The 19,132-nt window shown below is 33.0% G+C and overlaps 1 protein-coding gene across 9 annotated transcripts in view; it reads right to left on the bottom strand.

Annotated features, from left to right (window-relative positions):
* Positions 1-19,132, bottom strand: part of LOC105487682 (gamma-aminobutyric acid type A receptor subunit alpha2) — a 153,467-nt gene that overhangs the window by 57,280 nt on the left and 77,055 nt on the right. For all 9 annotated transcript variants that reach the window (XM_011751216.3, XM_011751214.3, XM_071093651.1 and 6 more), the window contains 4 exons: positions 15,114-15,334; positions 12,789-12,871; positions 8,172-8,315; positions 6,372-6,524 (listed from right to left, as the gene is read on the bottom strand). In XM_011751216.3, the coding sequence (XP_011749518.1) occupies positions 6,372-6,524; positions 8,172-8,315; positions 12,789-12,871; positions 15,114-15,334 (601 nt within the window). The remainder of the gene's footprint in view (positions 1-6,371; positions 6,525-8,171; positions 8,316-12,788; positions 12,872-15,113; positions 15,335-19,132) is intronic.

Here is a 19,132-nt window from a genome sequence, read left to right as displayed (position 1 = left end):
AGTGCAGCCAGAATATAAAGCAGGAAAAAAAGAAAAAAAAAAGAAAAAACATGAAAAGATTAGACTGGCTTAGCCTCCTAGCCTACATCTTTCTTCTGTGCTGGATGCTTCCTGTCCTCAAACATCAGTCTCCAAATTCTTCAGCTTTGGGGCTCAGACTGGCTCTCCTTGCTCCTCAGCTTGCAGTTGGCCTATTGTGGGACCTTGTGTTCATGTGAATTAATACTACTTAATAAACTGATATATGTATGTGTGTGTGTATATATGTATATATGTACATGTGTATATGTGTATATATACACATGTATATATGTATATGTACGTGTATATGTGTACATATATACATATATATACATATATACACATGTGTACGTATGTACATATATACATATATACACATATGTACATATATACATATATACACACACATATATATATCTCAGTTCTGTCCCTCTAGGGAACCCTAATACAATTATTTAACGTGTTGGTGTGATATCATTATTTATAATCCCGAGTAATGTCCTACTTTCTGATTTTAGTTTTTGATTTTTCTCTCTTTTTCTGAGGCAATCTAACTTAAGATTTGTCAATTCTGCAGATATTTTCTAAGAACCAAATTTTGGTCTTGTTGATGCCATTTTTTTTTTAATTCTAGATTTCATTTACCTCTGATCTAATCTTTATTTTTTCTTTTCTTCTACTGCCTTTGGGTTTAGTTTGTCCTTATGTTTTTATTCCCTTAGAACGTAAAGTTATTTATTTGAGATCTTCCATATTTTTTAATGTAAGCATTTATAGCTACAAATTTTCCTTTGAGCATTGACTTCACTGCATCTCGTAAGTTTTGGTATGCTGTGTTTTCATTTTAATTTCCCTCAAAGAGTTTTATAATTTCCCATGTGATTTATTATTTAATCCATTGGTTGTTTAAGAGTGTGTTATTTGATTTCCATATATGGGTAAAATTTCCAGTTTTCATTCTACAGTTGCTTCTGGCTTTATTCCAATGTGTTGAGAGAAGAGGCTTCGTATTATTTCAACCTTTTAACATTTATTGAGAATTCCTTATAGCCTAATATAAGTCCTATTCTAAAATATGTTTCATGTTCATTTGAGAAGAATGTGTAATTGCTGTTTTTGCGTTGTAATTTTTTTCTTTCACTGTCTCTTCTGTTTTCTTGTTTCTCAATTTTATTATTCCAAGATTATCTCTTTGTAATTGTGCTCATCATTTTATTAATGTTCTTTGCTTACATTTCCTATGTGTTCTTTTAAAACTCTTAATATGTGTTTTTCTTACAGAGACAATCTTTATAGTTCTGTATATGTATGGGTGTATGTGGGCTTTGTTTTGTTTTATTGTACTCCCAATAGTGGAAACACATATGATGATGCTTAGAATTGAACTTGTTCTAATTTTTTGATATTGTTCATTTGGAGAGTTTAATTTGGAGAGATTGTCCATTGCTATAGATCACTTTATTGTCCCTCCACCAACTTATCTGTCATTTATTTATCATATATTTTATAGCACTTAAAATGTCCTAAGCTCTATGTTAATAACTGTGTGTAGAAACTCTCTGACTGGAGAATGAGAAATCCGTGTAAAGAGAATTACCATAATGAAATTTAATTTTTGCCATGATATACGCATTTATAAAGCACCAAAAGAGAACAAGGAAAGGGGAGCTTTTTAAGAAACGTTTAGGACACTAACAAGTGAAGATATTAGTGTATTAATATATTGTATGTGCCACACATTGAAAATTGTGTATAAACTAAAATTGTAGACTATAATTATCTTGGAATTTTCTATAAAATTCTAGTATAATGCCTAGGTTTAATTGCTAAATATAGTGAGGGCATATTATTTCTTAAATGTACAGTTTTTAAAAGATCATACATTATACATATATATGATTATTAGAATCATATATCCTAATTACTAATATTAAAATTATATTCTACATAATTCAATTATAGGTCATGAAAATATCACCTTCTAGTTCACTGAGCAAAAAATATTGAACAAAGCATTTATTTCGAAAATAATCAACTTATGTAGCACCATGTGAAATGCTTCAAATATTCTGTAATGAAATGGAATAAATAGATTATAAGCATGTGTAATATTAGTACAAAGGAAACATAAGTGACATTGTAATAACAAACAAATGTTTGTAACCCTAAGTTAAATTTGATTTGGCAGACATATCCTGATTTAAAGTTTTTATTCCTGAAATGTAAAAGAAATTTATGTAGGCGCATTCACTTTTTAAAAATTGCTCTTTTGGCCGGGCGCGGTGGCTCAAGCCTGTAATCCCAGCACTTTGGGAGGCCGAGACGGGCGGATCACGAGGTCAGGAGATCGAGACCATCCTGGCTGACACGGTGAAACCCTGTCTCTACTAAAAATACAAAACAAAAAACTTAGCCGGGCGAGGTGGCAGGCGCCTGTAGTCCCAGCTACTCGGGAGGCTGAGGCAGGAGAATGGCGTGAACCCGGGAGGCGGAGCTTGCAGTGAGCTGAGATCCGGCCACTGCACTCCAGCCTGGGTGACAGAGCGAGACTCCGTCTCAAAAAAAAAAAAAAATTGCTCTTTTTACTATCCTCTTCATTCACTCCTCTTCTTACTCCTTTATTTCTGATGCATGTTGTGTTTGTGTAGTTCTTTCTAAAATTTTCCCATCAAATCTAGTCTGCTAAATGGTTTTGTTATTAATCTTACACAACTAGGTTGCAGTTTTAACTCAATATAATACCTTGAGGTTATTTACCATTTGAATCATGTTTCTAGTTAGTGACATAGTCTCTAAGCAAACTTATTCCCCAATAATGTAATAATATAAAACGTTTTTCTAAGATTGAAAAAAACATGTGTTTATTAAACAGCCAGACAAAAATTTGGAAAGAGGAAAGTACCAACAAAGTCTGCTATGCGTTGCTTATTACGTGTTGGAGAATTGGGTTTCTTTTTAATTTTTTTTATTTTTTGGTCAACCCAACCACATTCCAAGTATTTTCTTTATGTAATTGTTCATCTGAAATTCTTCCCTCTTCTATACAAATGTTCAATTTTCTTACTCTTTCTTGATCCCTCCTGCTTAAAGGAGAGTCATGACAGCAGCATATGTAATTTAAGGAACTTAAGCCTTGGAGTAAAGCTCTGCTTTAAGGTCTTAGACAAGATACCTAAAATTTTAGAGCCTCATTTCTTTCCTCCTAAGAGATATTATTAAAAAAAAAAGAAAGAAAAAAAAGACATATTATAATCTACTTCGTTGGAAAACAATAAGTAAGGAAGTATGCAACATGCATAGCATGTGGCTTCTTATAAAGTAGTTCCCCATGTTGTTCAAATTTTCATGTTAATAATTATGTATCAATAATAATGATGACAATGACTCACCTTTCTGTATAGTTGTCTTAATCTTTTTCTTCTTCCAAGTTGATTATATACTCAGCTTTTTTCCTTTCTTATTTCTTATTTCAATTTCAATCCTATTTCAGTCCAAAGCAACTTTACTAATTTAATTCCTGAAGATCGGTAACCTTCTACTAGTCAAATGGATTCAATGCATTTTAGACTTATCGATGCACATTTGATATCATATATTCAGTATGGATCTCTGTGTGTGTGTGTGTGTGTGTGTGTGCGCGCGCGTGCGCGCGTGCACGCGCATTTTGAGATGTTGAAATTAACATCTTTTCCTTTTAGAAAATTGTCATCCTCTGGTTTCCTTCCTTATTTTCTGGTCATTCCAATTAGATCGTTTTTATTCTGCAATTTTAGGATTTTTAAAGATTCCAACCTCTGATCTCACATTCACCCACCTAATTTTTCTTGGAGATAAGTTCTAGACTTACAAATTCTATCATCTTGTCACTAATGATTGTCATATTTATCAATAGTTTCTACTATTCATCTGTGTTCCAGATACTTATTTCTATTGTCTACTGAACATCAAATTGATAGTATAAGGAACATCAAAATACACATAACTCAAACTACAATCAGTTTTCCTATTTGCCCTCTCTCTTCATGTTTTCTTTTATTAATAGCAACATTATCCACTTAAATTATCCAAGAAAAATTCTACGTTAGCCTAAATTATTCTTTTTGCTATGATTGTTACATATCTTCACCGAATCCATTGATTCTCTCTCTCAAACATCTTTTCTTTTCTTTCTTCCTTTTTTTCTACTGTCTTCTTTTAAAATAACCTAATAATTTCTCATATGAACTATGTTAGTAGCCTCTTAACTTTTCCCGTACCTCTTGTAATTTCTGTCTTTCAATTCATCCTCTGCAAAGATGTCATATCTTTCTAAAGTACAAATAGGATCAGATTCATAATAATAATAATAATACCTTTAGTTAAGCAAGATAAATTAGATCTGGAGATCTACTATACAGCATGTGGCTACAGCTAAAAACAATGTATTGTCTTCTTAAAATTTGTGATGAGAGTACATCTTATGTTAAGTATCCTTACCTTTCCTCCCTCCACACAACTCAATAATAATAAAGGAGGTGGGAAAAATTGGGGGAGGTAATGAATACTTCTATATCTTTGATGGTAGTGATAGTTTCACAGATGTATTCTATTCCCCAAATTGAAAGAGTTGTTTCAACTAGATTAAATATGTACAGATTTTTATATGTCAATCAACATTAAATATGTACAGATTTTTACATGTCAATCAACCTCAACAAAGTGGTTTTGAAAAAGGATAGCTAACAATTATATACCATTTATTAAATGCTAGGCATTGTTCTGACAGCTTTAGACATGTTATGGTCCAAAACACCATAGTGACTTGGTATAACCTGTTAAGATAAAAGTACATTTCATTACGATGACCTGTAAGTCCCTTCTCATCTAGGCCTCAAACTATTTTCTATCTATATCTCCACTGCCACTGAAACAGCTCCCTTTCAATGAACATACCATTGTCTTTCATCCCTTAATGTCACTGCACAATCTATTCTTTTGAGGTAGGATTCTTGCCCCATCTCATCGGCCTGGGAAACTCCAACTCATCTTCCAAGTCTCAGTTCAAATGGTAACTCAGCCACTTACTCAGCTCTAGGAAGGATCCATGTTGCTGTTTTCTATGATAACTTTTCTATGCCTCTTTTACAAGATCTTTACCTTATTACCCTTCTTGGTTATACAGTGCCATCCATTATACCAAGTAATTGAATTCACTGACTATATTTTGTCATATTTGCATCTCTAGGGCCTGGTACAGTATCTAACAAAACAAGTCCTCAATAAAACTTTCCTAAATGAAAGAGTGGACTAAACACACAAAGGTAATCTACTTTGTTACAAAACGTGCTTGGCCCAATTTATATATGTATATATCCAAAAAACAGTAACCAAATTCCTCTGCATGGTTTCAATCAAGAAAATGAACTTTGTTATTAAATAAACTCATGGCATTTCTTTTTTTTTTTTTTTTTTGAGACATGGTCTTGCTCTGTCACTCAGGCTGGAGTGCAACCGCATGATCACAGCTCACTACAGCCTCAATCTCCCACGTTCAAGCGATCCTCCTGTAGCTGCAACTAAGTAGCTGCAGCCTCCCAAGTAGCTGCAACTATAGGTGTGCCACCAAGCTTAGCTAACTTTTTTTTTTTTTTTTTTTTTTTTTTAGGGAGACAGGGTCTTGCCATATTGCCCAGAATGGTCTCCAACTCCTGGGCTCAAGGGATCCTCCCGTCTTGGCCTCCAACCTGGTAGGACTAGAGGCATGAGGCATTGCACCAGCTTCTCTCTGTCTCATTTAAAGTACTAATATATTTAGTCATCTCAAAACAAAACCAAAACAAACATATAATGTCTAGCTATATGGAATTCCATACTCTAAATTTAAAAATTCCCCTCCCTAGTTTTATTCAAGAAAATCAAACACTAACAAAAGTGAATGAGGTCTCTCTTCTTCCCTCCCTTTCTACCTCTGTTTCTAACTTAAAGTTGTAAGATAATCACTCTTCATCTAAAAACAACAGAAAAATATAGAAAGCCTAGAAATATGATAGTGAGACTGTAAATCAAAACTTCTAAGAAAATTCTCCTTATATAAATATAGTAAGGACAAATGTTGAACAGCAGTATGATTTAACAGAAAGAAGTCTAAGTGTGTTTTCAGAATATCTGAGTACTCTTTTTTCCTTATATCCCTTACTAACAGCATAGCACTATGTTACCACTCTGAGCCTACTACCTCAGCTACAAGGCAAAAACAATACTCCCCACCCCATATACTACAAAGAATTAGTTTGAGGATCAAGAGAGATAGTGTTTTTGAAAGTGTGCTATGAAATATAATGTGCTGTACTGGAAAGTGTATATTCACTCACCAAACACAGTTCTTGCAGGCACAGATTCTCTGTTAAGCCAGAATGAAACTTGGGAGAGAATGACAGTCATGATGCAAGGCAGATAAGTCTGAATCACAAAATACCCAATTTTTCTTTTCAAGTGGAAATGAGCTGTCATTACAGTGTATTCACCTGGAAGAAAAATTTAAGAAGCTCAAAGAGTAATAGTCAATAGTTTGAACATTTAAGAAATAGAAGGGATCAGAGGTAGAACAAAAACTGATATTTTAAAAAAATAATATATCACATATACGTCAGAAAATTTATATCACCTTTAAAAGCCTCCTTAGCATAGCATGAGTGTTTAAAAGAAAATTTTAGTATCAAAAAACCTGCAGTGCACATCCCATGATATGGTATAGATTAAATACCTCTTATGTTAAATATGTGGAACTAGAAGTGTTTCAGGGTTTAGATTTTTCAGAGTTTGGAAAATTTACATTATTACAAATTGAGCATCCTTAATCAAAATATATAAAATATAATATGCTCTAATGAGTATTTCCTTTGAGTATCATATCAGCACTCAAAAAGGTTTTTTTTTTTCCTTTTCTTTTTTTTTTTTGGAGCATTTTGGATTTTATATTTTCAAATTAGAGATGTTCAATTTGTATTTGTTTTCCTCTCTAAGTCATGCTTATTGACCAAAGGAATTCAGAATTCATAAATGCTCTCTGCCAATGGTTTATTTTACTTGGTTAGGCCCCTCATTCCCTCTGGTATAAACCTCAAGTCTCTGTTTTGATTGTTTTAACTCAGCGCTCTCTGGCTCCAAAAGTATTGATCTCTGGCCACATCTCCAAGACTGATATTCTGGCCCTCATTTTCCCACTTTTAACCCTATCGCCAGTTCTGAATTTTTCACTGTTTTATGTCTGTGCTAATTTGCTTCAGTTACTTCTATCTAATCCTCATATCTACCTTCCTTTCTGCTCCCTGTGTTTTAATTATTGCCAAATGTCAATAATTAGTCCACACAGCTGTTTCTTTTTGTCTTTTTATTTTTATTTATTAATATTTTTAAATGAAGGTGGCCCTCAGAGAGGGAATCAGCTTTCTACATGGGCCTGTAGTAATTATCAATATCAAAAGTTGAATAATCATAAATTATCTAGAATAGGGGTGAAAAAATAGAACACTAAAGAAATTATCACTTGTTGGTCGGGCACACTGACTCACGTCTGTAATCTCAGCACTTTGGGAGGCCGAGGCAGGCTGATCACAAGGTCAGGAGATCGAGACCATCCTGGCCAACAAAGTGAAACCCCATCTCTACTAAAAATACAAAAATTAGGTGGGCATGGTGGCGAGCCTGTGGTCCCAGCTACTCGGGAGGCTGAGGCAGAAGAATCACTTGAACCCAGGAGGTGGAGGTTGCAGTGAGCCAAGATCGTGCCACTGCACTCCAGCCTGGTAACAGAGCAAGACTCTGTCTCAAAAAAAAAAAAAAAAAAAAAAATCACTTGTCAAAAGGTAAAAATTAAAATTTATTACTTTGAGAAGATACATATGTTGCAAATACATAGTGCATTTTAGGCCAGTGTTTCTCAAACTTCAATGCAACTATTAATCTTGGAATCTTGTTAAAGTGTAGATTCTGATTTAATAAGGAGTAGGGCCTAAGATTCCGAATGTCTAAGAAGCTCCCAAACACAGCCTACGCTGCTAGTTCTTGGACCTCCAGAGCAAAAGATTTTAAGCAATCTGACACACTTCTAAGTCCTTTAACCTATTAATATTCTTAAGCACCAGTTTTTTTTTAAGAAGAATTTTACTAACCTGTACTGGATTTAATTGTCTCCTTTCCAATTGATTGGCCCAGCAGATCATATTGATTTAACCTAGAGCCATCAGGAGCAACCTGTACTGAATCAGATGCATTGTAAGTCCAAATATAAGTGACCTCTGAAGTTGTATATGCATCTATAGGAAATCAGGAAAAATAATATTTTAAGCATTTTCATAAGAACCATCAATCTAGTGCTACACGAATGGTTGTGTATATCATACAGTCACTATATACTTTCAATACTAATACTTAAACGTCACATTTAGGGCAAAAATGTCTCATTTGAATTTACTTCAGTATGAGAGTTATGAAGTGGACCAAAAGAGATGATCACGACCTTGACAGTATATTTATTGCAACCACTTTGAAAGATGAAGAGCAAATTTCTTGTTAGAATCTATTACAATTCCTGGGCCCTGAGATGATTAGAACATCTCCTTTAGGCCAAAGGTAGCATATGAAGACACTGTGGTAAAATAAGCTGTTTAGCTTATTTATAAATAGCAATCACACATAAGATAAAAATCATAATTCAAAATTATATTAATGTTTGGACATAAATGTATCCTAGTTAAGAGTTAAATGAGTTAGCTATCATGATACAATGCATTTCATTAGAATAAAAAGTAATTATTATCAAACATGTAAGACAAATAATAATGCTATACTTGCATCAAGTTGCAAATCCTTTTAAAATCATGCTCATTTTAAAATGAATTAATGCACACAGATATCCTAGACTACACATTCATAGCATCCCAGTTTAACTATGGATTGGCAGGAAGAGGAAAAAAATGCAACCAGATCAGACATAACTTCCTGATTTATCGGATGAAGAACTTAGCAGAAGTAAGATGACTTCAGACCTGGCATGCAGGCAACATGTCTGGTCTTAGCCTTTCTCTGGCAGTGGCATTTTCTTACCTCTCTATGCACCACTGCGGAACAGATAACCTCTCCATGTAGGCAGAGTCCCCCCCACAGTTGAATAACAGGTAATTCTTTCTATACTACTGACTTTCTAAAGAACTTCTATGCACTTTTACTCATGAGAATGTTTAGAAGTATAGTTACCTCTAGTTCTTGAGCAAAATTCAACATTACAGTCACATTACCAATTAAGGGACAGAAAGGGCCAGTTGTCTCTGGCAATAGTTCTACCTCCAGCTCTCTAGGACACTGGAAATCTCATTCTCTGCAATCTATAATTTTCCTAACTTTAATAGCACCATACTGTGGTGACTCTGGTTCTGAAATTGATATAAAGTCTGTGATTGCAAATCAATTTCCACTCAACCATCAGTAACAATAGAGTATATGATTATGAGTTTGTGTTTTCTAATGACATACTTGGCATTGTCTAATGCCAATGTTGTCTGGTTTTCTGAATGTTGCTACTAAATGTCAGTATCAGTGAAACACCATTACCACTACATATATAGTCACCTACATTCACAATTAAATTATATTATGTGAAGCAATTTTTGAAATAGGATTCTAAAAATGTATATATATGTATATATTTATATATGTATATACTTTTAATAGCAGAGAAATGTTCATATGATTTGATATGAATGAATTTTAATTATTCTAAGGTTTAGTTTTCTAATTAATTTCAATTCATTAATCATTAATGATTGATTACACTGAGAAAATTAAACAGCAACATTACTAATGTGAATAACTAGCAACTCATTTGTAGATCAAGTGGCTTGTTTTGTTTCCCCCATGAATACATATTCTGACTCTCCAATAAAATTTTAAATGGCACAGAATTTAACAAAAAGATGCATCAAGTGATCTAATTTACGTCGGAAGGGCCCCAGAATACTCTGTAGTTGTCCATAAATTATGAAGTTTTTTTTTAAGTAGAACGACATCACTTTTGAATTATAATGTTTCTTTCAAACATAAATAAGAAAAAATGAAACCCTATAAAAGAGATGATATTTTAAAGGCACTAATGAGATTCTGATAGGCAGCAACTCTGATTCATGCCTGTACCTCCAGGACCGGGTATAGTGCCTGACATACAGAAGAAAGATTCTCAATTCACTCTCACTAGATTAATAAATTAAGTCATAATATTTTAACTATGTTCTTTACTGCTATGGAAGAGGGAACTCTAGAGAAGAGCTTAAGAGTTTATTAAGGAAAGTGACTGATTCTTCATATGTCTTTTGAAAAAGCAGCTACTGCACTTCATTAGTTAGATAAGAATATAGTTTTGAGATTCTGTGTATGGTGAAAATAATGCAGCAAAAATGTATGCAGTGCAGATTAAAGCCTCTCCCGAATAAAGGGAGTTATATACATCAACACACATATAAGCCAAGAGGTCATAATAATGTTTCTCAGTAAAGTATCAAAGGAGAGAAAGACAGTTTTACAAAATTCATTAGGAATTCCACTTCTAAATTAAGCTATCATTAAATAATCTTGTTTGTGTTAATTAACCCATTTTTGAGTCCTTGTTGCATTAAGCAGATGTATACCAACTGATTCTTAATATTTGGTAACCAGGAAAAATATTTCAAAAATATTTTTACCTATCAGTTTTTAATCTGAAAGACAATTTACAGCTTCTTTTGGTTTAATGAATAGATTATCCCTAGACTTTCATTCAGAAATTCTAAAATCAAGTTAAACAACAAGGAAAAATTCAAAGATGTGCAGCACTAGGAATAAAACAAAACAGGACTGAATTTAAAATTGTAAGCACACAGAAAAAAATGCTTCTTTTGATTGAGGACAATGACGAAGTTCCTGAAATCCAATCTTTTTGTGGAGTGGGGGTAGGGAAGAAGACGGCTTTCAAGTAAAGAAGGAATAAATGAATAAAAGAAAAATTCACAGCTGCTTCTGCCAAACTTTGTTATGCCAACATTGTCAGCTTTGGCTTGGCTTGTATATTGTTCCACACTGGTGTCCATACTTTTAATACTTATGCATCAAGCACCTACTACAGGCAAAGACAATAAAATAACATAAAATTGTTTATTCAGTGTGTCAGAAAATAAATGTGAAGAAAACAAAATTAGTGCTAATTACTTAAACAAAAAATGCCTAGCAGCAAACTTTATTTGTTGCTCATAGCTCCTTCTGGGTACAGAAAACTATATTCTCAAGCATGCGATATTTCTGCACTCCATAGATGCAGTATAAGAGATTTTTAAATATTATTTAAATATTTTCAAGTGTGCTTATTTCATTTTCAGAATTGGGACATCCATCACATCACTTATATTTGATGACTTAATAACAATAGCTTGTCGACTAAAAGAAAAAAAAAAAGTCCTTCTTACAGCATGATTACATCTTGAATTAATCTCTTCTTTGGTATCAAGGCTTTTCAGTTTTTTCTATAATGCCACTTATGTAATGGAAATAACTCTTTCTCTGCTGCATCTGCTGTGGTTTTCTCAGCATCATGTTTACATAGTATAACATGATTGACTATATTAAATAATGTTGGAAGAAATGCCAGTACTGAAGTTATGGTTTCCATGACAATAAAAGAAGACTTTGTAGTTAAATAAAGAGGAGATTCTCAAAGAAAATTGAGAACTGACACCTTTTGTAAGAACAAACAAGATTTCAATTACTGTACCACAGAAGTAGGATCATCAAAATAATTAGAGAGTTTTGCATTCATATGAGCCACCATTCTTCCGTTTTCTTTTGCTTAATACAGTTTATGAGAAGGCACACCATTCAGTGATACATAGTTTTAATCAGGTGGGAGTACTGCATTTCTATTCAACAATGAAGAAAAAGTCAAAAGGTATTCAGAAGGGACAAAGATGAGGGTGCCAGAAAGATCATTCTCTAAAAAGGTCAGGCAATAGGACACCCTCACACAAGAGAGACGCTGCTCAGCTGTGTTCATGGATATATGCTGAACCTATCCAGAATGTCATGTGGGACTAGGGAGATGATTTGACCTTCTGCCTTTTCAATTATTCTGGAAGTATGAATGCATCTTCTCGACATACAAGATATAACCCCTCTGACCTAAAGAAGAGCTAACTGCACAAAACCTTTTCTGAAATGTCCTATGTACATAGAAGGTGCCAGAATGTAGCAATGCAGCTACATTATCTCCTTTAATTTAAGAAATAAAAAAAGAAATCCTTCCATTAGTTACAGCAGAAGACAATGACACAGACTAAGCTTCTGTGTACGTCATTTGCAACAGGCTGATTTCCACTTTAATAAACAACAGAATCTATACTTTCCAGTTCATTCTTAGTTGATAAAAAAGTAACATTTGAGTTTTTAATGTTCTAGCACTTGGAAAAGAAGGTAAATTACAGTCCTAAACTTCAAAGAACTCCTGGTCTAATTTTACACATGTACTAAAACACATGATATTCTTTATTAGCAGTAAAAATAGGTTATAATTGTTTAACACTGTGATTAAATTATAATAATATTTCAGAGATGTTCCTTAAGGAAAATTAGCATGGCTTTTACTTCCATATCTTATTGACAATTGTTAATCATCTCATAATTTGAGAAAAAAAAACTAGACAATTAAGCAGTGCTGCTGAATTTCCCTGATATTATTGACCCAAAACATGTACCTTCATCCCTGTACTTACAACTGCCAAATTTCAGAGGACATGAATGAGCATCCATTGGGAAATCCTCCAAGTGCATTGGGCATTCAGCTTGAACTGTAAGCCTAAAAGTCAAAATTCCACCATTTGTTTAAGTATATTGGTAAGTCAAGAAAAATCACTCGTCATTACTGTCAACAGACTCGATAGAGGTAGAGTCTTCATCACAGCATTTTATTAGGCTCATTAATATTTAAATAATCTTTTGTTCATTCATGTTTAGGTGATGCCTCAGAAGACATTGACATATACAAATTATTAGTATAAATGAAAATAATAATTAAAAATATATTTTAGCCATTTTAGTTTCTTAAGAAGTGAAGAAATTACATATTCATTTTGAAGGGCTCTTTTCTCATTAAGCTCATGATTAACACTTGAAATCTTAAGGACAAAAAATACTCTATCATTAAAAGAATGCTATTGTCTCCATTATCTCATCAACAAACATATAGTAAAATTGATCAAAGGATTCAATATTAGTTCAGAGGAGCTCCCTTCAACATATATGAATTCTGAATTAATACTGTATACTGCATATATATTCACAGTTATACACACAATTCTAGATATAAATACATACACAGATGCATTTCCTAGAAATAACTTTATCAAGTTTAGATTGTTGGATAAATTATAAACACAAATTACGAATGTTAAATATATATTTTTCTGTATCTACATGATTGCAACAAAGAGTAGTCATAGAAAATATGATATAATGCAAACTTTCAATTATTCCATTTCATGTAAAGACAAAGTGAATATAGCAGGTGCTAAATAAAATTTATAGAGAAATCTGTTATAATGAGCAAAACAAATATGACCACAATTCGTTATGGCTTAAATTCTAAGAGAATGTTTAAATAGAACCTTAGACAATATATGCCAAAGTTCTATGTGTCCTGTGCCTGCATTTTATTTAAACCCTAAAGTTTTATTCATTGCCTTCGTTCATAGAAATGATCAACATACAAAGTCCACAGGGGCATTGCATCTGAATACATTGCAAGATCCAGAGAGAGAAACAGAGGCAGAAAGACTAACTAGCACTTCCATTTAGGCAATGAACAATTTAGTAATGAGTCCTCAAGAAATTTTTCTTTGAAGATCAGAAATAGCATAGGACTGTATTGTTGTCCCGTTTTAAATAACTTTCATAACCGAAATCTAGCACTTATGAAATAACAACACATCAAATAACTGGAATACGTGTTTCTGTCTACATATAACGCTGATGTCAGATGTCTGTTTTAAATCTTTTATGAAACATTTTAGCTTTAGATTCCACATAATCTTACTAGATTTGTGATTTTTTTCTTATATAATACAAGTAACTTATTTTACAAAATTAATTCATGAATATGCTTAAGATGTAATAGGTTTTAGGATCAACAACTATTCTGCAAGAAAATTTTATTAAAGTTTAAATCATATAAACAATGCTATAGGATACTTTTTGAATTACAAAATGGCAATTTCATATGGTTCAATCTAGTACATGTTTATGGTATCCAATATACTTGTAAACCTTATTAAATAAAGCTTTCTCTCTGAATTTAAAATAGTTATTTTTCCTTTGGAGTAACTTCATAAGGAAAATTAAAATATTAAATTAGCCTGGGCATGGAGGCTCACGCCTGTAATCCCAACACTTTGGGATGCCGAGGTGGTTGGATCACTTAAGGCCAGGCATTCGGGGCCAGTCTGGCTAACATGGAGAAACACTGTCTCTACTAAAAATACAAAAATTAGCATGGCATTGTGACACATGCCTATAATATCAGCTATTTGGGAGGCTGAGACAGGAGAATCGCTACAACCTGGGAAGCGGAGGTTGAAGTGGGTCAAGATTGCACCACTGCACTCCAGCTTGGCCGATAGAGCAAGTCTCCGTCTCAATAAATGAATAAATAAATAAATAAAGTCTTACTCTGAAATAACAAAAATTTTGATGGGATATCTGATAAGATATTAAAACTGTATGTTAATACAAATAAAATTCAAGTCATATTACTAAAGCTGTACTTAATAAAAACATCATGTGAAGAATAACCAAAAACATCAATTCATAATAATAAAGGCAATTCTTAACATTTAAAGAACTAAGATGAGACTCAAACTCATAAATGCTATTTTATATAGTTTTTTAAAATCAAAACATTTGCAAAGCATATTATGGGTACTTCAATAATCTGGTAGAAAACACTCAACTTTTGCTAATACCTGGCAGATAGATTGACTGGTTGTTTAATACACGAAAATTTCTTAGTATATAAATGCATCACATCAAATCTAAAAACATACCTCATTGTATACAGTAGAGTCCCATCATCCTGAATTCGAAGCAACTTATTTGGCATTGTCATATTATGAGCTACTGATTTTTTCCCATTGTGAAAAAAAGTATCTGGAGTCCAGATTTTGCTAGCCATTAAATTGTTCAGTCGAAGGATGTTCATGGGACCTTTAAATTTTAAACGTTCATCTTTCCATTTTTGTCGAAAGAAAACATCAATTGTATATTCCTGAAATAAAAAATATAATTTCTTTGAAAATAGTAAATGTTGTACACACAAGACACTATAAAATTCCAACAAAATAAAATTCTAATTAATTTAAACAGAGAGCGAGCTATATTGAAAGAAAAACATTTTTAATCAGAAAAATTACTCCTTTGTCTTATCAATACATGTTGCCACATACTATGGGATAAAGTATGTCTGTGTATACTATTAGCTATATATTCCTCTGAAAAGAAAAAATATCACTTTGGCCTCTTTTAGTTGAACAAGGTCTCAGTCAAACTGCTCCACTGCATCCTGTAGTTTAGAACTGCTTGGAGAGGGGATAAGCTTGGGCAGGGTCTGGTTGATTTATTTTAATAGCCTATTTCAAGAAAAAATGAGTAGGCAGCTTTCCCAGTAGCAAATAAATAAATAAATAAATAAACAACATTTTTAAAAATTAAAAAGAAAAAAAAACCCACTACACTTAAGCACATTGTCAGATCTGCATGAATCATCATCTCCTGTTGCCAAAGAAACTGTAAATTATCATATTTATTTTTTAATCCTAAAAAATGGTGAGAACATGATAATGTTAGCAAGACTGTCTTAGGAGATAATTTCAATAAAGTTTATTTATGAAATTAGTTGTAATACAAGCACTTTACAAGTTTTTAGAATACATCAATTATGACTATCTTGCAGGGAAACTCCCTCATATTAAAATGTACTTTAAAATATTGTTACAGACCCACTAGTGATCAGGTCCTCTATTATTTTTCTCCAAATTTTAACTTAGGTGGAACTCTCTTTCTCTCTCTCTCTCCTTACCTCTGTCTCTATCTTTACCCTATCTTTCTTAAGGTAATGTATACATTTTAAATGAGATACACAATGCACGATTGTAAATACTATTTACAATCCACTGGATGTTAATTTTTTTGTCAATATATGTTTGTATAAACATGCTATAAATAATTAAAATGTTCAATTACACACCTGAGATTGGAAGTTCAGAAACTGTCCTTTGAGCACAAAACCATAGTCATTACATGTTTGAAAATAAACAATGCAGTGATGCCAATTTTACTAAATTAATGTTTGCAGAAAAGAACAGATTAAAAAGGCCATATACTTATAAAACAGAAAATCATTTGTACAAATTTGAATCAAATACATGAATCCCAGTGATCCCTCAAAACTTGAAACTATGATGATACTAACAAGTGAAAATCCTAGGTAATGGCATGTGAGTAGGAAATGAACAGAGGTTCTGGGTTGTTAATCCTTAAAGGAATATTCCATAACCTTATCCACACTCACTATCATCTAGTTATCTTTTTTAATGTTTAACTCTAAACATTAAATGGAACTCTAAAATTAAAAAATAATGAACAAAGAGATGAGTCTTTGCACTCTAAGTTTCATGTAGTATTTTTTTTTTAGCTGGGATTCCTCAAATACTAGCCTAACGTGACTACATATGATTCTTGCTTACTTTTCCAGGCAAAATTAATGAATTTTAAAACTTTTTATAAGACTTCAAATTCTATATTTCATTTCTGTAAGATGAGGGTATGTTTTATCTGTTTCAGAAGCTGTTGATATGACAGTCATTTCCTGGAGGTCAACCACACAGGAAATACTTAAAGTTTACAAACAGGAAGTTGCAGGTGATTTTTTTTTTACATTTTTAATGACATATTTTACTAATTTATTTTTGTTTTTCATAACTTCAACTTTTATTTTAGATATGGGGGCATATGTGCAGGTTTGTTTCATGAGTATATTGTGTGATGCTGAAGTCTGGGACACTGTCATCCAGAGAGTTAGCATATCACCCAATAATTAATTTTCCAACCCTTGTCCTCCTCCCTCTCTCCCTGCTCTAGTCCCCAGTGTCTATTGCTGTCATCTTTATGTCCATGAGTACCCAACGTTTAGCTCCCACTTAAAGTGAGAACATGCTGTATTTGGTTTTCTGTTACTGCATCGATTTACTTAGTATAATGGCTTCCAGCTGCATCCATGTTGCTGCAAAGCTATGATTTTGTTCTCTTTTAAGGCTTCCTAACATCACATAATGTACATGAACCAAATTTTCTTTATCCAATCTGTCACTGATGGGCATCTAAATTAATTCCATGTCTTTGCTATCGTGAATAGTGCTGCAATGAACATATGCATGCATCTGTCTCTTTGGTAAAACGATTCATTTTCTTTTGAGATATATAACCAGTAATGGGATTGCTGGGTTGCATGGTGGGTCTGTTTCAAGTTCTTTGAGAAATCTCCAGACTGCTTTCAACAGTGGCTGAACTAATTTACATTCCCAGCAACAGTGTGTAAGTATTCACTTTAGTCTGCATCTGTTTGTTTGTTTTTTCTAACATTTTAATAATGGCCATTATGACTGATATAAGATAGTATCTCATTGTGGTTTTGATTTCCGTTTCTCTGATGATTGGTGATGTGAAGCATTTTTTCATCTGTTTTTTGGCTGCTTGTATGTCTTCTTTTGAGCAGTGTCTGTTCATGTTTTTTGCCCACTTTTTAATGAGGTTGTTTGCTTTTACTTGTAGAATTATTTAAGTTTCTTAAAAACTCTTTCCAGAATTATTATTCATCTTTGAGGGCTCACAGTGTCCCAAGGTGTGCCCTGCCAATCTATCTAACATAGTTTGAGTCCTTTTCTCCCACCCTCACCATGCAAACTCATGTTATGCTCTAGGCAACTGCAACAATCCCCACTCCTTGCCATTCCTCAAATAGAGCAAGTTCTCCACCTGCCTCAGACCCTTGAACACCTGCAAAAAAAAACATAGCCAGCTCTCTTTGTATTTCTATAGGGCTCTTCATTCTTTCAACATCATCTGTTGCAATTATACATTTGCTTCTCTGCCTCCCAAACAGTTTATAAATCCTCAAGAAAGGAACCATGGCTTTCATTTGTGCTTATTTTCTTTTTGTTTCTCAGACATACACAAGAGTGTAAAGAATATTACAAACAACTTGTAACCATCACCTAGCAGAAATGTCATCACAAATATTATTGAAGCCCTTCCTCTTCTGTTTATCCCTTCTCAATCACAGTCCCCTTGTCCCCAAGGAAATAAGTATCTTAAGTTTAGTGTATACCATTCCCATACATGTACTTTCACATTTAGTGTGTGTTTGTGTGTACGTGTGTGTGTGTGTGTGTATATGTGTATATATATATATATATATATATATATATATATATATGTGTGTATATATATATATATATATATATAGAGAGAGAGAGAGAGAGAGAGAGAGTCACATTATAAACATTGATATACATGTATATCATACCTTGTATATTGCCTTCTATATTTTTCTGACACTTGCATCTTTTAGCTACTTTGCTGAGATTTACTCATGGCAATATATCTAGCCCTCTGATTTATTTTCACTGCTTTATAGCATTATATTGGAAGACAAACTTCACAATATCATCGTCATTTTTCCTTATCCCTTGTCACTGTCACAAGCAATATTGCTACAAATATTCTTGTTCAACACTTGTAATACAAAGGTATAAGAAGAGTTACTCTAGACAAGAGGTCAGCAAAGTTTTTCCATTAAGGGTTAGTCAATAAACATTTTAGAATTTGTGGGCCATATTGTTAGTATCACAACTATCCAACTCTGCCACTGCAATGTGAAAGCAACCATAGATTGCATAAATGAATGAGCATGGCTATGTTCCAATAAAACTGTTTACAAATAAAGGCAGCTGACAGCCTTTTTTTCCCCACAGGCTGTAGTATGCTGACACTGCCCTAGACTAAATCT

This window comes from Macaca nemestrina, chromosome 3 (assembly GCF_043159975.1).
Source record: "Macaca nemestrina isolate mMacNem1 chromosome 3, mMacNem.hap1, whole genome shotgun sequence".
Taxonomy (NCBI): Eukaryota; Metazoa; Chordata; class Mammalia; order Primates; family Cercopithecidae; genus Macaca; species Macaca nemestrina.
This window is presented reverse-complemented; position numbering and strand designations above follow the sequence as displayed.